This window comes from Rana temporaria, chromosome 5 (genome assembly GCF_905171775.1).
Source record: "Rana temporaria chromosome 5, aRanTem1.1, whole genome shotgun sequence".
Classification (NCBI taxonomy): domain Eukaryota; kingdom Metazoa; phylum Chordata; class Amphibia; order Anura; family Ranidae; genus Rana; species Rana temporaria.
In genome coordinates, this window is record NC_053493.1 from 401,008,446 (window position 1) to 401,024,888 (window position 16,443).

At 42.5% G+C, this 16,443-nt stretch overlaps 1 protein-coding gene across 1 annotated transcript in view; it reads left to right on the top strand.

Moving 5' to 3' along the window:
• Positions 1–16,443, top strand: part of TG (thyroglobulin) — a 426,102-nt gene that overhangs the window by 204,055 nt on the left and 205,604 nt on the right. The window contains exons 36-37 of the mRNA XM_040354673.1: positions 4,680–4,814; positions 7,778–7,942. Coding sequence (XP_040210607.1) covers positions 4,680–4,814; positions 7,778–7,942 — 300 coding nt within the window. The remainder of the gene's footprint in view (positions 1–4,679; positions 4,815–7,777; positions 7,943–16,443) is intronic.

A 16,443-nucleotide genomic window follows, 5' to 3' on the forward strand; every position in this document is an offset into this window, starting at 1 on the left:
TACCAAAGCATCAGACAGGAGTGAGGTCAGGAGTAAGCTAAGGGTCAGGATCCAATGGTTGGAGGCATAAACAGGATCCAATGGTCAGGTAATACCAAGCCAGGTCAGCGACGGATATCATATAGGATTTAAGCAGGGCACAAGCAAACAGCTGAAGACGAGTCAGTGCTGAGCTTGAGTTTGCGCATTCTTTAAATAGGCCACCTGGCACCAACAGAGACTATGGATGCACTCCCACCACTGCGCGCATTCCTTTGCGCATGCACTTGCACTCATGCGCATTCCTGCATATACCGTATTTATCAGGGTATTGCGCGCTCCGGCGTATATCGCGCACCCCTAATGTGGACCCGCAATTCCTGTAAAAAAAATAACATTTTAGTACTTACAGTTTTGGTGTCTTGCGTGGCGTCCATCGGCGGCCTCGTAGGGTCCGGCGTCCATCTGCGGCTTCGGTGGTGTCCTCCCGGCTTCTCCCCGTCTAATCGCCGCTCCACGCGCTCAGTTTGAATGCCTGCCTTTTTCAAAGGCTATCTATATTCGGCATCCTTCTACCCTTAGAAGGAACATAAGAAGGAATTTTCATTTTGGAAGAACTTTGTGTCAAACAGTATCAAATATCACTCAAACCACGGTCTGAAGAGCCCATTACTAAATACCCAGACATAAACTCATAGCCACAAAGTGCATAGGAAGAAGGTGAGGGGGAGATGTATAAAACACATGACGGGGAGATAGAAGCCTTCGAAGCTTGGTTGGTCGGTCTCTGAGCTCTTAAACATGACGTTTTGGTTAAAAACACATTGAGGGCCATTTCAGAGCGGACAGATAAAGTAATAATAAAGTTCTAAGGAGAAGAAAACAGAACCTTGTAATAACTGCGACCTTTAAATAATGTGAATTCACAATGGATACAAATCATGTTCAAATCCTCCCTTCGAAGCTGTAAACTTTTACAGAGTGTGCAGAGTTTACTGCTCACAGGCTCGTTAAAAACAGTAATACGAGCACTTCTAGACATTTTTAATATGTAAAAGGCATAGCTCAAGCTCAATTCCAGACAAACGGCTAACAAGTGAGTAAGATACATGTATGGGAGCTTTTTGTAAATGCCAAATGATTTATATTTCTGTCCATTCAGTCCTGAGAATTACACAGCTCTTCCACACATCAAAGACAGGTTTGCACCCTCACTTTTGTCTACTCCAGTTACATCCTGTTACCACCCAGTCTGTGATTGGACAGTGATAGAGCAGCAGCAGGCTGATGAGGTGCTCGCTCTGCTCACGTGGCTTTCTCCTCCTATAAGCATAAAAACTGTTTTTCTACATGTATTTTTTTTTTCTTTTAACTTTTTAGCTGAGTCGATGTTTGCATAGGCGTGCGCGCAGGGCGTGCCAGGTGTGCCTGGGCACACCCTAATCACCCCGTTCTGCATAGATTTCCCCTGCTGCTTGGCTGCAGAGAAAAGGACTGGGGAATCTCTGTCCTCAGTCCCTTTCTCTGTCCCAAAAATGAGACATCAGGGGTCTGTTTAGACCCCTGATATTTCATCAAAGCCACCCCCCAATGGGGCTCCTAAAAAAACTTTAAAAAAAAGGATTGTAAAAAATATTGTAAACATGTAATTCCGCATACACACAACCATTTTTAATGGTCTAGAAAAAACAAAGTTTTTTTCAACCCGGTTATTGTTAAGCCTGCCTTGCCCACACACGATTGTTAAAAAAAAATGCTCTAGCAAAGCGCGGTGACGTACAATATGCACAACGGCACTATAAAGGGGAAGTTCCATTCGGATGGCGCCATCCTTGGGGCCGCTTTTGCTGATTTTGGGTTAGTAAAAGTTTGGTGAGAGACGATTCGTGCTTTTCAGTCTGTTACAGCGTGACGAATGTGCTATCTCCATTATAAACGCTACTTTTACCAGAACGAGCGCTCCCGTCTCCTAACTTGCTTCTGAGCATGCGCATTATTTTCACGTCATTAAAGCCCACACACAACCATTTTTTATGACATTAAAAATGACGTGAAAATTTAGAGCATGTTCTAAATTTTTAATGCCCATTTTTTAACGTCGCAAAAAATGCTCTGGAGCCCACACACGATCGTTTTTAATGACATTAATTTTTTTTTTAATTTTTCACATCGCGAAAAACGGTCGTGTGTACGTGGCATAATTGTAAAAAAGTAATAATAAAAAATAAATAAACAAACTAATGCGCAAAGATGAAAGTTTAACTTGCAAAACTGTAAAAAAGTTCCACTTTTGATCATTTAATCTGAATGATGAGAAAATATATAGGAAAAATATGTAGGGAAGCAGACAGCTGTTTGTACTTTAATCTTTAGGGTCATTGGACCTATAAATGGCCTGGGCCAAGCCTGTAATGAGCTGGTACGCTCAGCGGAAGTGTAAAAAAAGGTTCTTGACAGCTGTAATCTAGAAACTATGCTGAATTCTATAATTACACAGACAAAATGATATGTTTAGGGGTAATTTTAGAACAAATAGATGCTTAAAAATGGTGGGCTCCTGTTTTACCTTTGCCCTAACCACATATTGACACAGCTGTGTATCCTGCATTGCATAGATTCTGGGTTTTATTCTTTAACTACTTTTACCTTTGATCATTTTACATTCCTTTACTCCAAATTTCTGCCAACTTCTTGCCTCTATTTATTTCTTACCATTTTGCTTTCCCTCCATGATTCCCTCCATTTCTTCCTCCCTTTCTTTTCTTGTCATTCTTTTAATTTTTCCTTTTTCTTTTTTCTCTCCTCTCCTCCCCTATTGTCTCCTCCTCTCCTCCTCTTTCCTCTTCCTTTCTCGACCCTGTTCCTTTCCCCTCTTTCTTTTACATTCACTCTCCCTTCTCTTGTCCTTTTCTTTTCCTTTCCCCTCCCCTTCTCTTGTCATTTTCTTTTCAGTTCCCCTTCTCTTTTGCCTTTCTTTTCCATTCCCCTCCTCTTTTCTCTTTCTTTTCCTTTCCTTTTCCCTCCCCCTTTCTTTTCCTTTTCCCCCCTTCCCTTGCCCTCCCCCTTTCCTTTTCCTTTCCCTTTTTTTCTCCTTCCATATTCTTTTCCTTTCCACATTACCCTTTTCTCCCCCCCCCTTCCCCTCCCTTTCTTTTCCTTTCACTTCCCTTTTCTTTTTTTTTCCTGCTTCCCTTTTCTTTTCATTTATTTTCCTTTCCTCTTCCCTTTTCCCCTTTCTTTTCCTTTCCCCTCACCTTTTTTTCCTTTTCCTTTCCCCTCCCCTTTTTTTCTTTTCCCCTCCCCTTCTCCTTTCCTTTTATTTTCCTTTCTGCTCCCTTTTCTTTTCCTTTCCCCTCCCCTTCCCTTTTGTTTTTTTTCCCTTCTTCTTTGCTTTTTCTTTTACCCTCCCTTTTTTTGGTCCTTTTCCCTCCCCTTTTTTTCCTTTTCTTTCCCTTCCCTTCCCTCCCCCTTTCTTTTCCTTTCTGCTCCCTTTTCTTTTCCTTTCCCCTCCCCTTCCCTTTCGTTTTTTTTCCCTTCTTCTTTGCTTTTTCTTTTACCCTCCCTTTTTTTGGTCCTTTTCCCTCCCCTTTTTTTTCCTTTTCTTTCCCTTCCCTTCCCTCCCCCTTTCTTTTCCATTCTGCTCCCTTTTCTTTTCCTTTCCCCTCCCCTTCCCGTCCCTTTCTTTTTCTTTCCCTTCTTCTTTGCTTTTTCTTTTACCCTCCCTTTTTTTGTTCATTTTCCCTCCCCTTTTCTTTTCTTTTCCTTTTCTTTCCCTTCCCTCCTCTCCCCTTTTCTTTTTCTTTCTCCTCCCTTTTCTTTTCCTTTCCCCTCCCCTTCTCTGTTTGTTTCCCTCCCCTTTTCTTTCCCCTTTCTTTCCTTTTCCCTCCCTTTTCCTTTCCCTTCTCCTTCCTTTTTTTCTCCCTTTCTTTCACTTCCCCTCCCCTTTTCTTTCATTTCCCCTCCCCCTTTTTTTCCTTTTATTTTCTTTCCGCTCCCCCTTTCCTTTCCTTTTTCCTTTCTTTTTCCCTCCCCTCCCTTTTTCTTTTCTTTTTTTCCCCCTTTTCCCTCCCCTTTTCTTTTCCTTCCCCCCCTTTTCTTTTCCTTTCTCCTCCCTTTTTTTTTCCTTTCCCCTCCCCTTCTCTTTTCCTTTCCCTCCCCTTTCCTTTCCTTTTCCCGCCCTTTTTCTTTCCCTTCTCCTTCCTTTTTTTTCTCCTTTTCTTTCACTTCCACTCCTCTTTTCTTTCCTTTCCCCTCCCCCTTCCCCCCCCCTTTCCTTTCTTTCCTCTCCCACTTTTCTTTGCTTTTCCATCCCCTCCCCTTCTCTTTTCGTTTCCCTCCCCTTTCCTTTTCCCTCCCTTTTTCTTTCCCTTCTCCTTCTTTTTTTTTTCCTTTTCTTTCACTTCCCCTCCCCTTTTTTTCCCTTTCCCCTCCTCTTTTCTTTCCTTTCCTTTCCTTTCACCTCCCCTTTTGTTTTCCTTTTTTTTCCCTTTCCTTTCTTTTCCTCTCCTTTCCCCCCCCCTTTTTCTTTTCCTTTTCTTTCCCCTCTCCTCCCCCCCTCTCCTCCCCTTTCTTTCCTTTGATCTTTTTTTTTTATCTCTGCCCCTAAACTGCAATCCCCATCACCACCATATTTTCTCTGTTGAGTATGTCACTTCATATTATCTCTCTAATAGTGTATCTTTATCTCTGCTCTGTGACAGTGCTGCTGGATGATTGGATAACCCTGGACCCCAGTGCTGTGAACATTGATCCATCCCTGTCCAATTATGATGAAGTGATGATCAGCCGGGGAGCGTCCTATCAGCTCAGCACAGTGCAAAGTTACTGTCTGTCAGGTAAAGTCTTCTTCATGGCCCTTTACGGGCCTAAGAATGTTCATGTCACAGGTGTTGTGATGTTCAACCTAGCCAGAAGTCAAAGGAATGGAATTTAGTGTAAAAAAATACTACATTTTACCTTACATTTTGCAACTTGAGCTTTAACACTGTGTGTGTCATTTATAGTTTTGAAGACAAAAATTGCACCGTATAAAGGCAACATAGATGCAGATTTTTTTGGGGGTTGGATGAGGCCTAAATTGGGAACTGTTTGGTCTAAGCAAAACACTTGCAATTGTCTCTAGAATCTTCACCAATTTATTCTTTGCATTTAATGTTTCCAAATGTGGTATTTTTTCCATACACATTTATAGACCATTACTGAGTTATAAAATCTCTCAATGTATAAAGCCACAGCCAAGAATAGCACACTCTTCATTGACTTCCTACAAGGATGTAGTTACAAGCACCTCTAGCAAGTTTCAGCAGAACAGTACATTTTTAAAAACTCAAGCCAAACTGTTTTAAGTGATTTTCGCTTAAAGAATGACTCTTCCCAGAATGCATCTTTCCTTTTTTGATCAGGTAGGCTGGGCTTGATCTTGACTAAGCATGCCAGGTTTTCTGATTGTGACCCCAGCAAAGGGAAATCCCCTGAATCCATAAGAAGCTGTGAAAAGCCAAGCTTTTCAGCTGAGCTACTGTTTTCACTGGCTTATATGAGTCATCCATGCATTCCCAAGGAGATTTCCCTAAAGGGCGTGGATCACAAAAGATTCTAACGCCTGCAGCTAAAAAGTTGAATTTTTCCTGCCGTTTTTGCACTGTGAAGCCTCGTACACACGACCGAGGAACTCGACGGGCGAAACACATCGTTTTGCTCGGCAAGTTTCTCCATTCCTGTCGAGGAAAAAGAAGACATGCTTTCTTTTTGGCTCGACGGGATTCTCAACAGTTTCCTCGTCGAAAAATGTACACACGACCGGTTTCCTCGGCAAAAAAAAAAAAAAACAGCAAGTTTCTTGCTGGTTTTTGCCAAGAAACTCGGTCGTGTGTACGAGGCCTCATACACACGCATGGCTTTCTCGGCAAGAACCAGCAAGAAAACTGCTGGCAGAGCTTTCTTGCCGAGAAAACCGTGCGTTTGTACGAGGCTTTGAGGTTTCTCATCGGGAAATCTGCCCAGAATTTCGACGAGAAAAATAAAGATCCTGCTCTCTATTTTCTCGTCGGGATTCTTGTCGGCCTGTTTCCCGACGAGAAACCTGAGCGTCTGTATACTTACCTGTCGCCGTGGAAATGACTTTGAAGCATGCGTGGTAGCTTCCAAAGCATAGGTAGGGTGAAGCAAGATGGCGGCGATGGCATCGAATGTGAAGAGCGCATGCTCATCATAGTCGATGACGTCACCGCGTTCGTTCCATTCAAAAGAACGGCAATTCTTTTGAATGGAGTTTGTGTACACTCGTCCAGCAAGAGAATCTTGCCAAGAATCTTGTCAGGAAAAACGAGATTCCTGATGAGATTCTGGGCCGTGTGTAAAAGGCTTGATTTTGGAAAATCTTTCTTCCAAGGCCCTGGACACTAAATTGGATCCATAATGGCTGCTAAACCAGCGAACAGGCTTGACGCTCCTGCAGAAAGTGCGCATTTAGGATATGAGGGCTGTACCGAAGGTAATGCAAAAGTGGTCAAAATGTTGTTGGTAGAGTTACTTTTCTTCTATAGTAACTCGTCTTCTTTTTCAATGCAGGTAAATAATGGATTCCAAGCAGAAGCAATGTGCTGTCATTGAGTTATTGATGAAGAAGGGGAGCAGGCTGTCCACCATCCACAGAAGTTTACAAAACGTTTACGGAGGTGAAAACATTGACAAGAGCGTGGTGTCATCTTCATGACATCTGCAAGAGAGTGTGTTGCTCCTGTCAGTGATTTCATCTTTGTAAACATTCTGTAGCCTTCTGTAGATGTCGGACACCCTGCACCACTCCTTCATCAATAACTTGAAGCGGGGGTTCACCTGCAATTTTTTTTTTTAAAAGCCAGCAGCTATAAATACAGCAGCGCGTCCGCTGAAGCCCAGCGGTAGCTCGGCTCTCGGCTTCCCCCGCCGCCATCCTCTGTAAGGGAATCGGGAAGTGAAGCGCTGCGGCTTCACTGCCCGGTTCCCTACTGCGCATGCGCGAGTCGCGCTGTGCAGTTCCACTGGTTCCCGTTGTGTTCTGGGAGCCGAGTGTTTCCCAGAACAAAACCGGGGGGGGGGGGGAGCTGTGGGTGACACGGAGGGGCCGGACTCCCGCGGGAGTCAATACCCGGAAGTGGTGCAAATGCCTGTTTTATACAGGTATTTGCACCCCCTGAAAGATGTCAAATGTGACACCGGAGGGGGGGAGGGTTCGGAGAAGCGGAGGTTCACTTTTGGGTGAACCTCCGCTTTAAAAGGGTTGTAAAGGTACAATTTTTTTTTTGCTAAATAGCTTCCTTTACCTTAGTGCAGTCCTCCTTCACTTACCTCATCCTTCCATTTTGCTTTTAAATGTCCTTATTTCTTCTGAGAAATCCTCACTTCCTGTTCTTCTGTCTGTAACTCCACACCAGTAATGCGAGGCTTTCTCCCTGGTGTGGAGTGTCATGCTCGCCCCCTCCCTTGGACTAGTGGAGAGTCAGGACGCCCACTAACACACAGCTCCTTTCTCTATCTGCAACGTAGAGAGGGTCCTGACTCTCCTGTAGTCCATTATTGTAAATTATGCCTTTACAACCACTTAAATTAATTTCTTGCTGTTTGTCACTATTCTAGCTCTGCTTTTTTGTTTTTCACAACTGGTATCACAATTATACAGTAGCTGCTTTGTATATTTATTTTTTGATCTACCGCAAATATATTTTCTGTTTTAATAAGGATTAAAAATAGTTCATGTTGATTCAAAGAGTTTAGTCCCTCTTTAATTGCTCTGACATCCTATGTGATTCCTCCGCAGAGTGTGCACGGGTCCCCACGTGTGTAACCACTACTATCAATGTGCTACGGGCTGCCATAAAATGTGTATTTTATCCAGAAACACAAAACTGCTACTACAGCCTGAAAGGACATCACTGTCAGCTATTGGTCAGAGAATCCGCAACCTATACTTTCAGGAAGCGAGGTAAGTTTGGGCTGCATTGAAGGCCTTCAGACAAGAATAAGAGGAACTACATTTTACCTATTTGTTTTTAGGCTTTTTGCATACTAGGGGGAGTACAACTGGGGGATCCGTAGTGGAGAAGGATCTGGGGGTTTTGGTTGATCATAAGCCCAATAATATCATGCAATGCCAAGCTGTGGTTTCCACAACAAGCAAAGTCCTTTCTTGTATTAGGAGAGGTATGGACTCCAGAGAGAGATATAATTTTGCCCCCCTGTACAAATCATTAGTAAGACCTCATCTGGAATATGCGGTTCAGTTTTGGGCCCCAGTTCTCAAAAAGGATATTGGGGAACTGGAGAAAGTGCAGAGAAGGGCAACCAAACTGATAAGAGGCATGGAGGAGCTCAGCTATGAGGAAAGATTAGAGGAACTAAATGTATTCACTCTTGAGAAGAGGAGAATAAGGGGGGATATGATCAACATGTACAAATATATAAGGGGTCCATATAGTGAACTTGGTGTTGAGTTATTCACTTTAAAGGGTCACTAACGGCAAACATTTAATTTTTTTAAAATAACAAACATGTTATACTTACCTACACTGTGCAGCTCGTTTTGCACAGAGTGTCCCCTAACTCTGTCTTCTTGGGTCCCTCGCGGCTTTCTCGGCTCCTCCTCGCAAAAGCTTTCTACGTTCATGCCAGCGAGCTCGCATGGTAGAAAGCTTTTGTGAGCACGCTCCCGTGATACAGCGGTGGGCATAGCCACCGACTGTATCACTCGGCCCCGCCCCCCGACGCGTCACGTCATCCGCTGTGATTGACATCAGTGCCAGCCAATGGCTGCGCTGCTATCAATCCGCCCAGCCTAGCCAATCAACGGCCAGGCTGGGAACCGAAGAATGTCACATGGACGCTCCCGGGACTTTTGAAGGGTCAGGTAAGTAAAACGGGGGCTCGGGGGGGCAGTACCATCGGATGTTTTTTCACTTTAATGCATAGGATGCATTAAGGTGAAAAAACATTTACCTTTACAACCCCTTTAAGGTCATCACAGAGGACGTTGGCACTCTTTTATGTCTAAAGGAAAGGAATTCTCCAAGGTTTCTTCACAGTAAGAGCTGAACAGACTTCCTCCAGAGGTGGTTCTGGCCAGCTCAGTAGATTGCTATAAGAGAGGCCTGGATACTTTCCTAAATATACAGAATATAACTGAGTACTGAGATTTATAGGTAAAGCTGATCCAAGCAAAATCAGTTTGCCTCTCGGGGGATCAGGAAGGAATTTTTTCCCCTGCTGTAGCAAATTGGATCATGCTTTGCTGGGGTTTTTCGCCTTCCTCTGGATCAACTGTGGGTGATGAATTGTGTATATGGGTTTGTAATTTTATTATTATTGTTTGGTTAAACTAGATGGACTTTTCTCAACCTGACTAACTATGTAAGTTTGAGTTCTCTAGCTCAGTGGTAGTGCCAAAACAGTATGTTTACACCACGCCAGAAGTTTTTTCAGGGTTTCCTGACCACTTTTATTTCAAATAAAAAAGCAAAAAGTTCATACAAGTTGGTCTTCCCACACAAAGGGCTCTCACCATCAATACAAATAATCATAACTATCAGCCCCTCTGGCTCTTTTGGCAACTTTACTGTTCCAATTAGTACCTCTTGGTCCTCCTGACCATTAGCACCTTTTAATCCTCCTGACCATCAAACATGTCCCAGTGTACAGATGCTGCTCCTCAGCTCTGCGTCTTTCCTTGCTTCCTAGCTGCTCTGTCTCTCATGGACTCTCCCTCAGGCTTGGGCCTCTGACTTGGGGCACCTCTGACCCCAGAAGAGACCCTATTTTCCGGCTTCTTTGGCCTGTCCTGTCCTGGACAGCACGGTGCAGACAGGTACCCTCGTCTCCCTTACAATGACTGACCCCTTCGGGATCATGGGGTCCTGAAGAATAATCCTGTCTTTCCTAAAAGAACAGGCCGCATCTGTACCTGTTTTCTCCAAAACCTGGTCCAGACTGCCTTATCACACAGTGGTAGACATGTGCGATTCCGTTCGTAACAAATGGATTTTCGTACGAACTTGTTAGTATTCGTACATTCGCATCAATTCAAACATCCGAATAGCTGAAAGTACTAAAATACGAAAATAACTGAATTACGAATAAGCGAAATACGAACAAGCAAAAATACGAACATATGATTGGACAAACTTACTAAAATACGAAACACCGAAACAGCAAAAGAATGACATTTATAATGAACGATTTGCATTCTGTATTTTAAATCCTTTGTCTGTTCGTAATATTGTATATTCATATTTTCATTCGTATGTTCGTATTTTCATTTGTGTGTTTTGTAATTCCGTTTCTTTGTCTGTTCGTAAATTTGTGTACTTGTATCGTTCTTTCGAATGGGCACTGGACAGTGTAGTTAGTGAGTGATGTATCTTACTTAATATCTTAGCCAATCATCTCATCTCTTTTGTGCTGAGTCACATTGGAAGTGTAAAGCCTCATACACACGATCGGACTTCAAACAAACTTTTCCGTGGATTTTTGTCCGAAAGGAGTTGACCGGACTTTTGTTGCCGAAAAGTTTGTCCGTTTGCAGAGTGAACTTTTGTCCGATGAAAACCGAAACAGTTTGTCCAATGGAGCGTACACACGGTCGGATTTTTTGGAAAACGCTCATTTTGAAGTTTGTTGGCAAAAAGTCAGACCGTGTGTACTGGGCTTAAGAGAAAGTCTATCTTAATATGGATTAGCCGCGTGTTGAAAGTTAAACTAAAATACGAGATTGCGAATGACGGCACCGCAATGTATTTACGAAAGTACAAAATTACGAATCCATTAAATGAAAATTATTATCTAACAAAATTACGAATTTCGAATCAACGAAAATAAATTAGACAGAATTACGAATCATTCAGTATCAATGAAAAAAAAACTGTTACGAAAATACGAACGGGTCCGAATAGGAAAACTTGCGTCTTGGGAAATTACGAATCTTTACGAATCTACGGAACGAGACGAAACAAAAAAAACACAATTGTTTTTTTGTACACATGTCTACACAGTGGCATGGACTCGTTATTCCACAATATGTTTATTTTACTTTGTTGGAAGGTTAAAATGTACAGGTACTAGCCAGTTAGTGGCTAGCTCCGGCCGGGGGAAAGGGTTAACGGTTGCTAGCTCAGTTCCCAGGCTTTTTGATCTTAGTCATCCCCCCCTGATATAAAAAGTGAGAAGCCTGAGGTCTAGGGCTCTTCTTAGCCCAATTAGTTGGTTCCTTTTTTTTTTTTTCTTCCACATCAGCTTTTAACCAAGCACTAGAGACCAGCTCATGGTTTGATGCTTGCCTTTGTCTCGTTTGCAGTTTTGCATCATTTGTGGTGTTATGCGTTTTTTTTTTTTTATCAAAGTATTTTTGCCTTCAGAGGGTTTCTATAAAGCCTTCGCTTAGCAGAGATCATTACTAAAATCTGACCCTCCCTCTAAGTTGAGTATTTTTCCCCGCACCCTATCCTCCCCCCGGCTCTCAGGGCTCAGATGACATTGTGAAATAGTTATTTTCGTATTTGTTATACTTTGTTATAAGATTACAGACTATAGTCTCCTTTCGTCGAAGGGGGCTTAATTCGTTAAATCTAGGTCACTACATTCTCCACATGTTTCCACATCATATTCTCAAATTTTCCGCATAGCTCCATGTTTTTTTTAACTCACAACACTTTTTCCATTTTTCCCTACAATCCCTATTCGTCTCGACCACTCTCTCCTTTAGTTCTTCCATCCTGTAGGTTTCCCCGACTGCATCAATCCATTCCCATACCTGCAGATTTCCCACCTCCTGCCACTTTCTTGGTATGAGCCTTTTTTCGCCGCGTTAAGCAGATGGGGTATAAGAGATTGCTTGTACCTCTTAATTCCCACGTGAGAACCATGGAAAAGGACAACCCAAGGATCTTTTTTAATCTCGTTTCCTGTAATCTCCTTTATATGCCTTAGAATGAGATCCCAATACTTTTGTATTTTTGGGAAGTTCCACCACAGATGAGCCATCATTCCCCTTTCTGGACAGCCTCGCCAACACTCGGCAGGCTGATCCGTTCTGAACTTACTTTATCCGGGGTGGTGTACCACCCAGAGATACATTTATAATTAGTCTCGGCGGTTCGCATGTCAATCGCAGATGAATGGGTTAGGTGCATCAGCCTTTCAAACTAATTTTTCCCTCTAACTGTGCCCAACTCCCTCTCCCGTTTCTGGACAAAGTAGGGTTCCCCCTGTGCATCTATCCTTATGAGTAATTTATATAATTTTGAAACTGTGCCCCTCGAATTCTCTGTTCTGCATAATTTCTCTAATGGGGTTAAGTCAGCCCCCGTCCGTAATGGGCGGAGGAGATATCGCACGAAGTGATAAAGCTGCAAGTACCACCACCTGTCCAGATGCCAAAAGTCGGTGCGTAATTTCAGCTCTTCGTATGACCTAATTTCGCCATTTTTTATTATGTCCCCCTAGTGTACCTCCTTTTTTTTAATCCAATTCCCCCCAATTTTTTTTCCCCCTGGTGCAAAGTATGCATTATACTTTAAATTAATTAGTGGAGAGTTGAATTTCATATCTAGTTGTGCCGTTATCCTGTCCAACACTCTCAAAGTGTCTCGTGTTAAATCAAAAACTTTATTATTTAAATCTCTAAATTGTGCAGGTACCCAAATGATATTACTTAATTGTGCCTTAGCTTGTGCTTTTTCTATTTGAACCCATCTCTTCCCCTTCCTATCTCTAGCCCATTCTACCACTCGGGACAGAACCACCGCTTTATGATAATACCTTATATCGGGTACCGCCAGGCCCCCCATTTGTTTATCTTGTTTTAGAATTGCCAGGGAAATCCTATGTTTTTTGTTTTTCCACACAAAGTTCATGAGTAATGAATTTAAGATTCTGAGATATTGCTGAGGCAGGGTAATAGGGATAAGTTGGAATTTATACAGTATTTTAGGAACTAGGATCATTTTTAAAGTGTTGATACGTCCTATCCAAGATATAGGCCTGTTAGTTATTTTTTTAATGTCATTTTTAATCTCATTTAGCAAAGGTACAAAGTTTATATTATAGATCTTCTTGAACGAATTGGCTAGCTTAATGCCTAGATATTTTAACTCTTTTGTCCAGGGAAATTGACAGATCTCTTTCAAACTTCTCTCTTCCTTTTTATTTAAATTTATATTTAAAATTTCAGTTTTTGTTACATTAATCTTGAAATTTGAAATTTCGCCATAATGCGATAAGACCTTAATTAATTTGGGAATAGTATGTAGGGGGTTAGTCACATAAAATAAAATATCGTCCGCAAAAGCCGAAAGTTTATGTTCTTCCTTCTCCACTTTGACCCCATTAATCCCGGGGTCTCTGTGTATAGTGGCAAGTAACGGTTCTAAGGACAAAAAAAAAAGAACGGGAGAGAGGGGGCATCCCTGCCTAGTCCCGTTCTTTATTTCGAACGGCTCCGAGAGTGTGCCATTGATTTTAATCTTAGCCGAGGGGGAGCAATACAGTGTTTTAACCCAGCTAATCAGTCTCTGCCCCAATCCCATCGCGTCGAGGGTTAGCATCATGAGTCCCCAGTCTACCCTGTCAAATGCTTTTTCGGCATCCACTGACAGGAATAGACCTGGGGACTCATTCTCCCTCATTTTCTGAAGTAAGAGAAGTGCTCTTATCCCATTATCTTTACCTTCCCTGTCAGGTACGAACCCCAGCTGATCAGGATGGACCAATAAGTGTATAACCTCTTTTAACCGCTCCGCTAAGATTTTAGCAAAGAGCTTTATGTCTGTATTTAATAACGATATTGGTCGATATCCTGAGCAGCAAGAGCCGTCCTTACCCTCTTTTAAGATTAATGTAATTGTGGCCCCAAGCGCATCCTTGCTCATTTCAAAATCTGACCCAAGGCCATTGAAATAATTACACAATTTCGGTATTAGAATGCTACTGAATTTTTTATAATAGAATACGGTGAACCCGTCTGGGCCTGGACTTTTCCCACCAGCTGTGTTTTTCAACGCTATTTTGATTTCCTCTTCGGTAATGGGTCTGTCAAGGCTTAATCTGTCAATGTCCCCAATCTTCGTAAGTCCTGCCCCCACTAAGAAATCCCGGATTTTGGCCTCTTTCTCTCCCGTTTGCCACCTTTTCTGGCTAATCGTGTAAACCTCTTCGTAATAGTTTTTGAATGTTTCCGCGATCTTCTTATCGGTATATACCCACTCCCCATTTTTCCTTTTGATTTTCTCAATATAATTTCTAGATTTCTTTTTTGAACCATTTTTGCAAGATATTTACTAGGCTTATCACCCCATAGGTATCTCTCTCTGGCGATACTGTTTAACCTTTTATTTGCTTCCTGTTCTAGTATCTCCTTAAGTTCGTCTCTCTTTAATGTTAGATTAAGATACGTCTCTTTTAATCCCCATTCTTTATGTTTTTGTTCCAGACTCGCGATTTCTTTAACCCTTTCACGCCGAGCGTACGCATATATGCGTCCTCGGCTTTCAGGGGTTATACCGGGATGATGCCTGCAGCCGCAGGCATCATCCCGGTACCATTGTTTAGAGCCGGCGATCGGCTTTCCAAACATAACAACCGATGCGGCTAAAAGCCGCTCGGTTGTTATGCCGGAGGAGCGGGAGGGGACATCCCCCCCTCCCGCCGCCTCTCGCCGCTCTGACCGGGCCTCCCGTCCCACCGGGAGACCCGATCCACGATCCGGCGCCTCCAGCGTCTCGGCGAGCTCTGAAACAAAGCCGTAAACGGCTTTGATTCAGTGTCCGCATTGAAACCACGGAAGCGGCGTCATGACGTCACTTCCGGGTTTCTCAGATGCCAATGGCGCCGGATTTAAAAAAGTACACAGTATTCAGAATCGCCGTTTTCGGCGATCTGAATACTTTGAAGTGCAAAGGAGGGCTCGGGGGTCTTTTAGACCCCCGATCCCTCCATAAAGAGTACCTGTCACCACCTATTACTGTCACAAGGGATGTTTACATTCCTTGTGACAGCAATAAAAGTGATCAAAATGTAAAAAAAAAAAAAAAAAAAAATTAATATTAGAAGAAATAAATAAATAAATAAGAAAACAAAAAAAAAAATTTTTTAAAGCGCCCCCCTCCCCGCGAGCTTGCGCAGCAAAGAAAGCGCATACGGAAGTCGCGCCCGCATATAAAAACGGTGTTCAAATAACACATGTGAGGTATCGCCGCGATCGTAAGAGCGAGAGCAATAATTATAGCACTAGGCCTACTCTGTAACTCTAACCTGGTAACCGTAAAAAAAGTTTAAAGCGTCGCCTATGGAGATTTTTAGTTACCGTAGTTTGTCGCCATTCCACGAGTGCGTGCAATTATAAAGCGTGTCATGCTTGGTATCTATTTACTCGGCATAACATCATCTTTCACATTATGCAAAAAAAATGGGCTAATTTTACTTTTTCATTTTTTTAAAATTCATGAAAGTAAATTTTTCCCAAAAAGTTGTGTTTAAAACACCGCCGCACAAATACCGTATGACATAAAATATTGCAACAATCGCCATTTTATTCTCTAGATTCTCTGCTAAAAATATATATATAATGTTTGGGGGTTCTAAGTAATTTTCTAGCCAAAAATATGGATTTTAACTTGTAAACACCAAATGTCATACATAGGCATAGGCATGAAAGGGTTAATCAAGGCATTAATCCCACCCTTTCTCTCTTTTTTCTCCCTCGCACCCTCTGAAATTAATATCCCTCTGATATACGCTTTATGCGTCTCCCAGAGAGTATCACTTGAGATCTCTTCCGTGTCGTTTATTAAAAAAAATTGTTTAAGTTCCTCTTCCACCCTTCCTACTCTTCCTTCATCTCTTATCAGGTCTTCATTTAGGTGCCAAGGTGGGTGTTGAACTGTTTGATCCAATATCTTTAAATTCATTGTTATCGGGGCATGGTCCGAAATAGTCATAATTTCAATCCCGGTTCCAATAACATTTTCTAATAACCTATGATCTAACAAAATATAGTCTAGCCTAGAGTACGTCCCGTGAGGAGGAGAGAAAAATGTGTAATCTAATGTTTTTGGGTGCTGCACCCTCCAAACATCTACCAGCTGGCAATCCTGCATCTTACTTCTTAATTTTTTAAGCTGTGCGACATTAGTCTCCTACACTCGGGACGTACTATCTATGGCCGGGTTCATACAAAAGTTAAAATCTCCCATCAGGATCGTATAGCCCTCCGCAAAGTTTTTTAGCTTTCCAAGGATTCTTTCCAAGTATGTTATTGAATTTGTATTAGGGGCATAGATGTTTGCAAGTGTATATACGGTATTCCCAAATTTCCCTTTCAGGAATAAAAACCTTCCTTCCGGGACAGTCAGTCTCACCTCTAGGGCGAACCCTGTCCCTCTTGCAAACCCAATCGCCACGCCCCTAGCACGTTTAGAAACAGAATCCCCGTAAAACCTA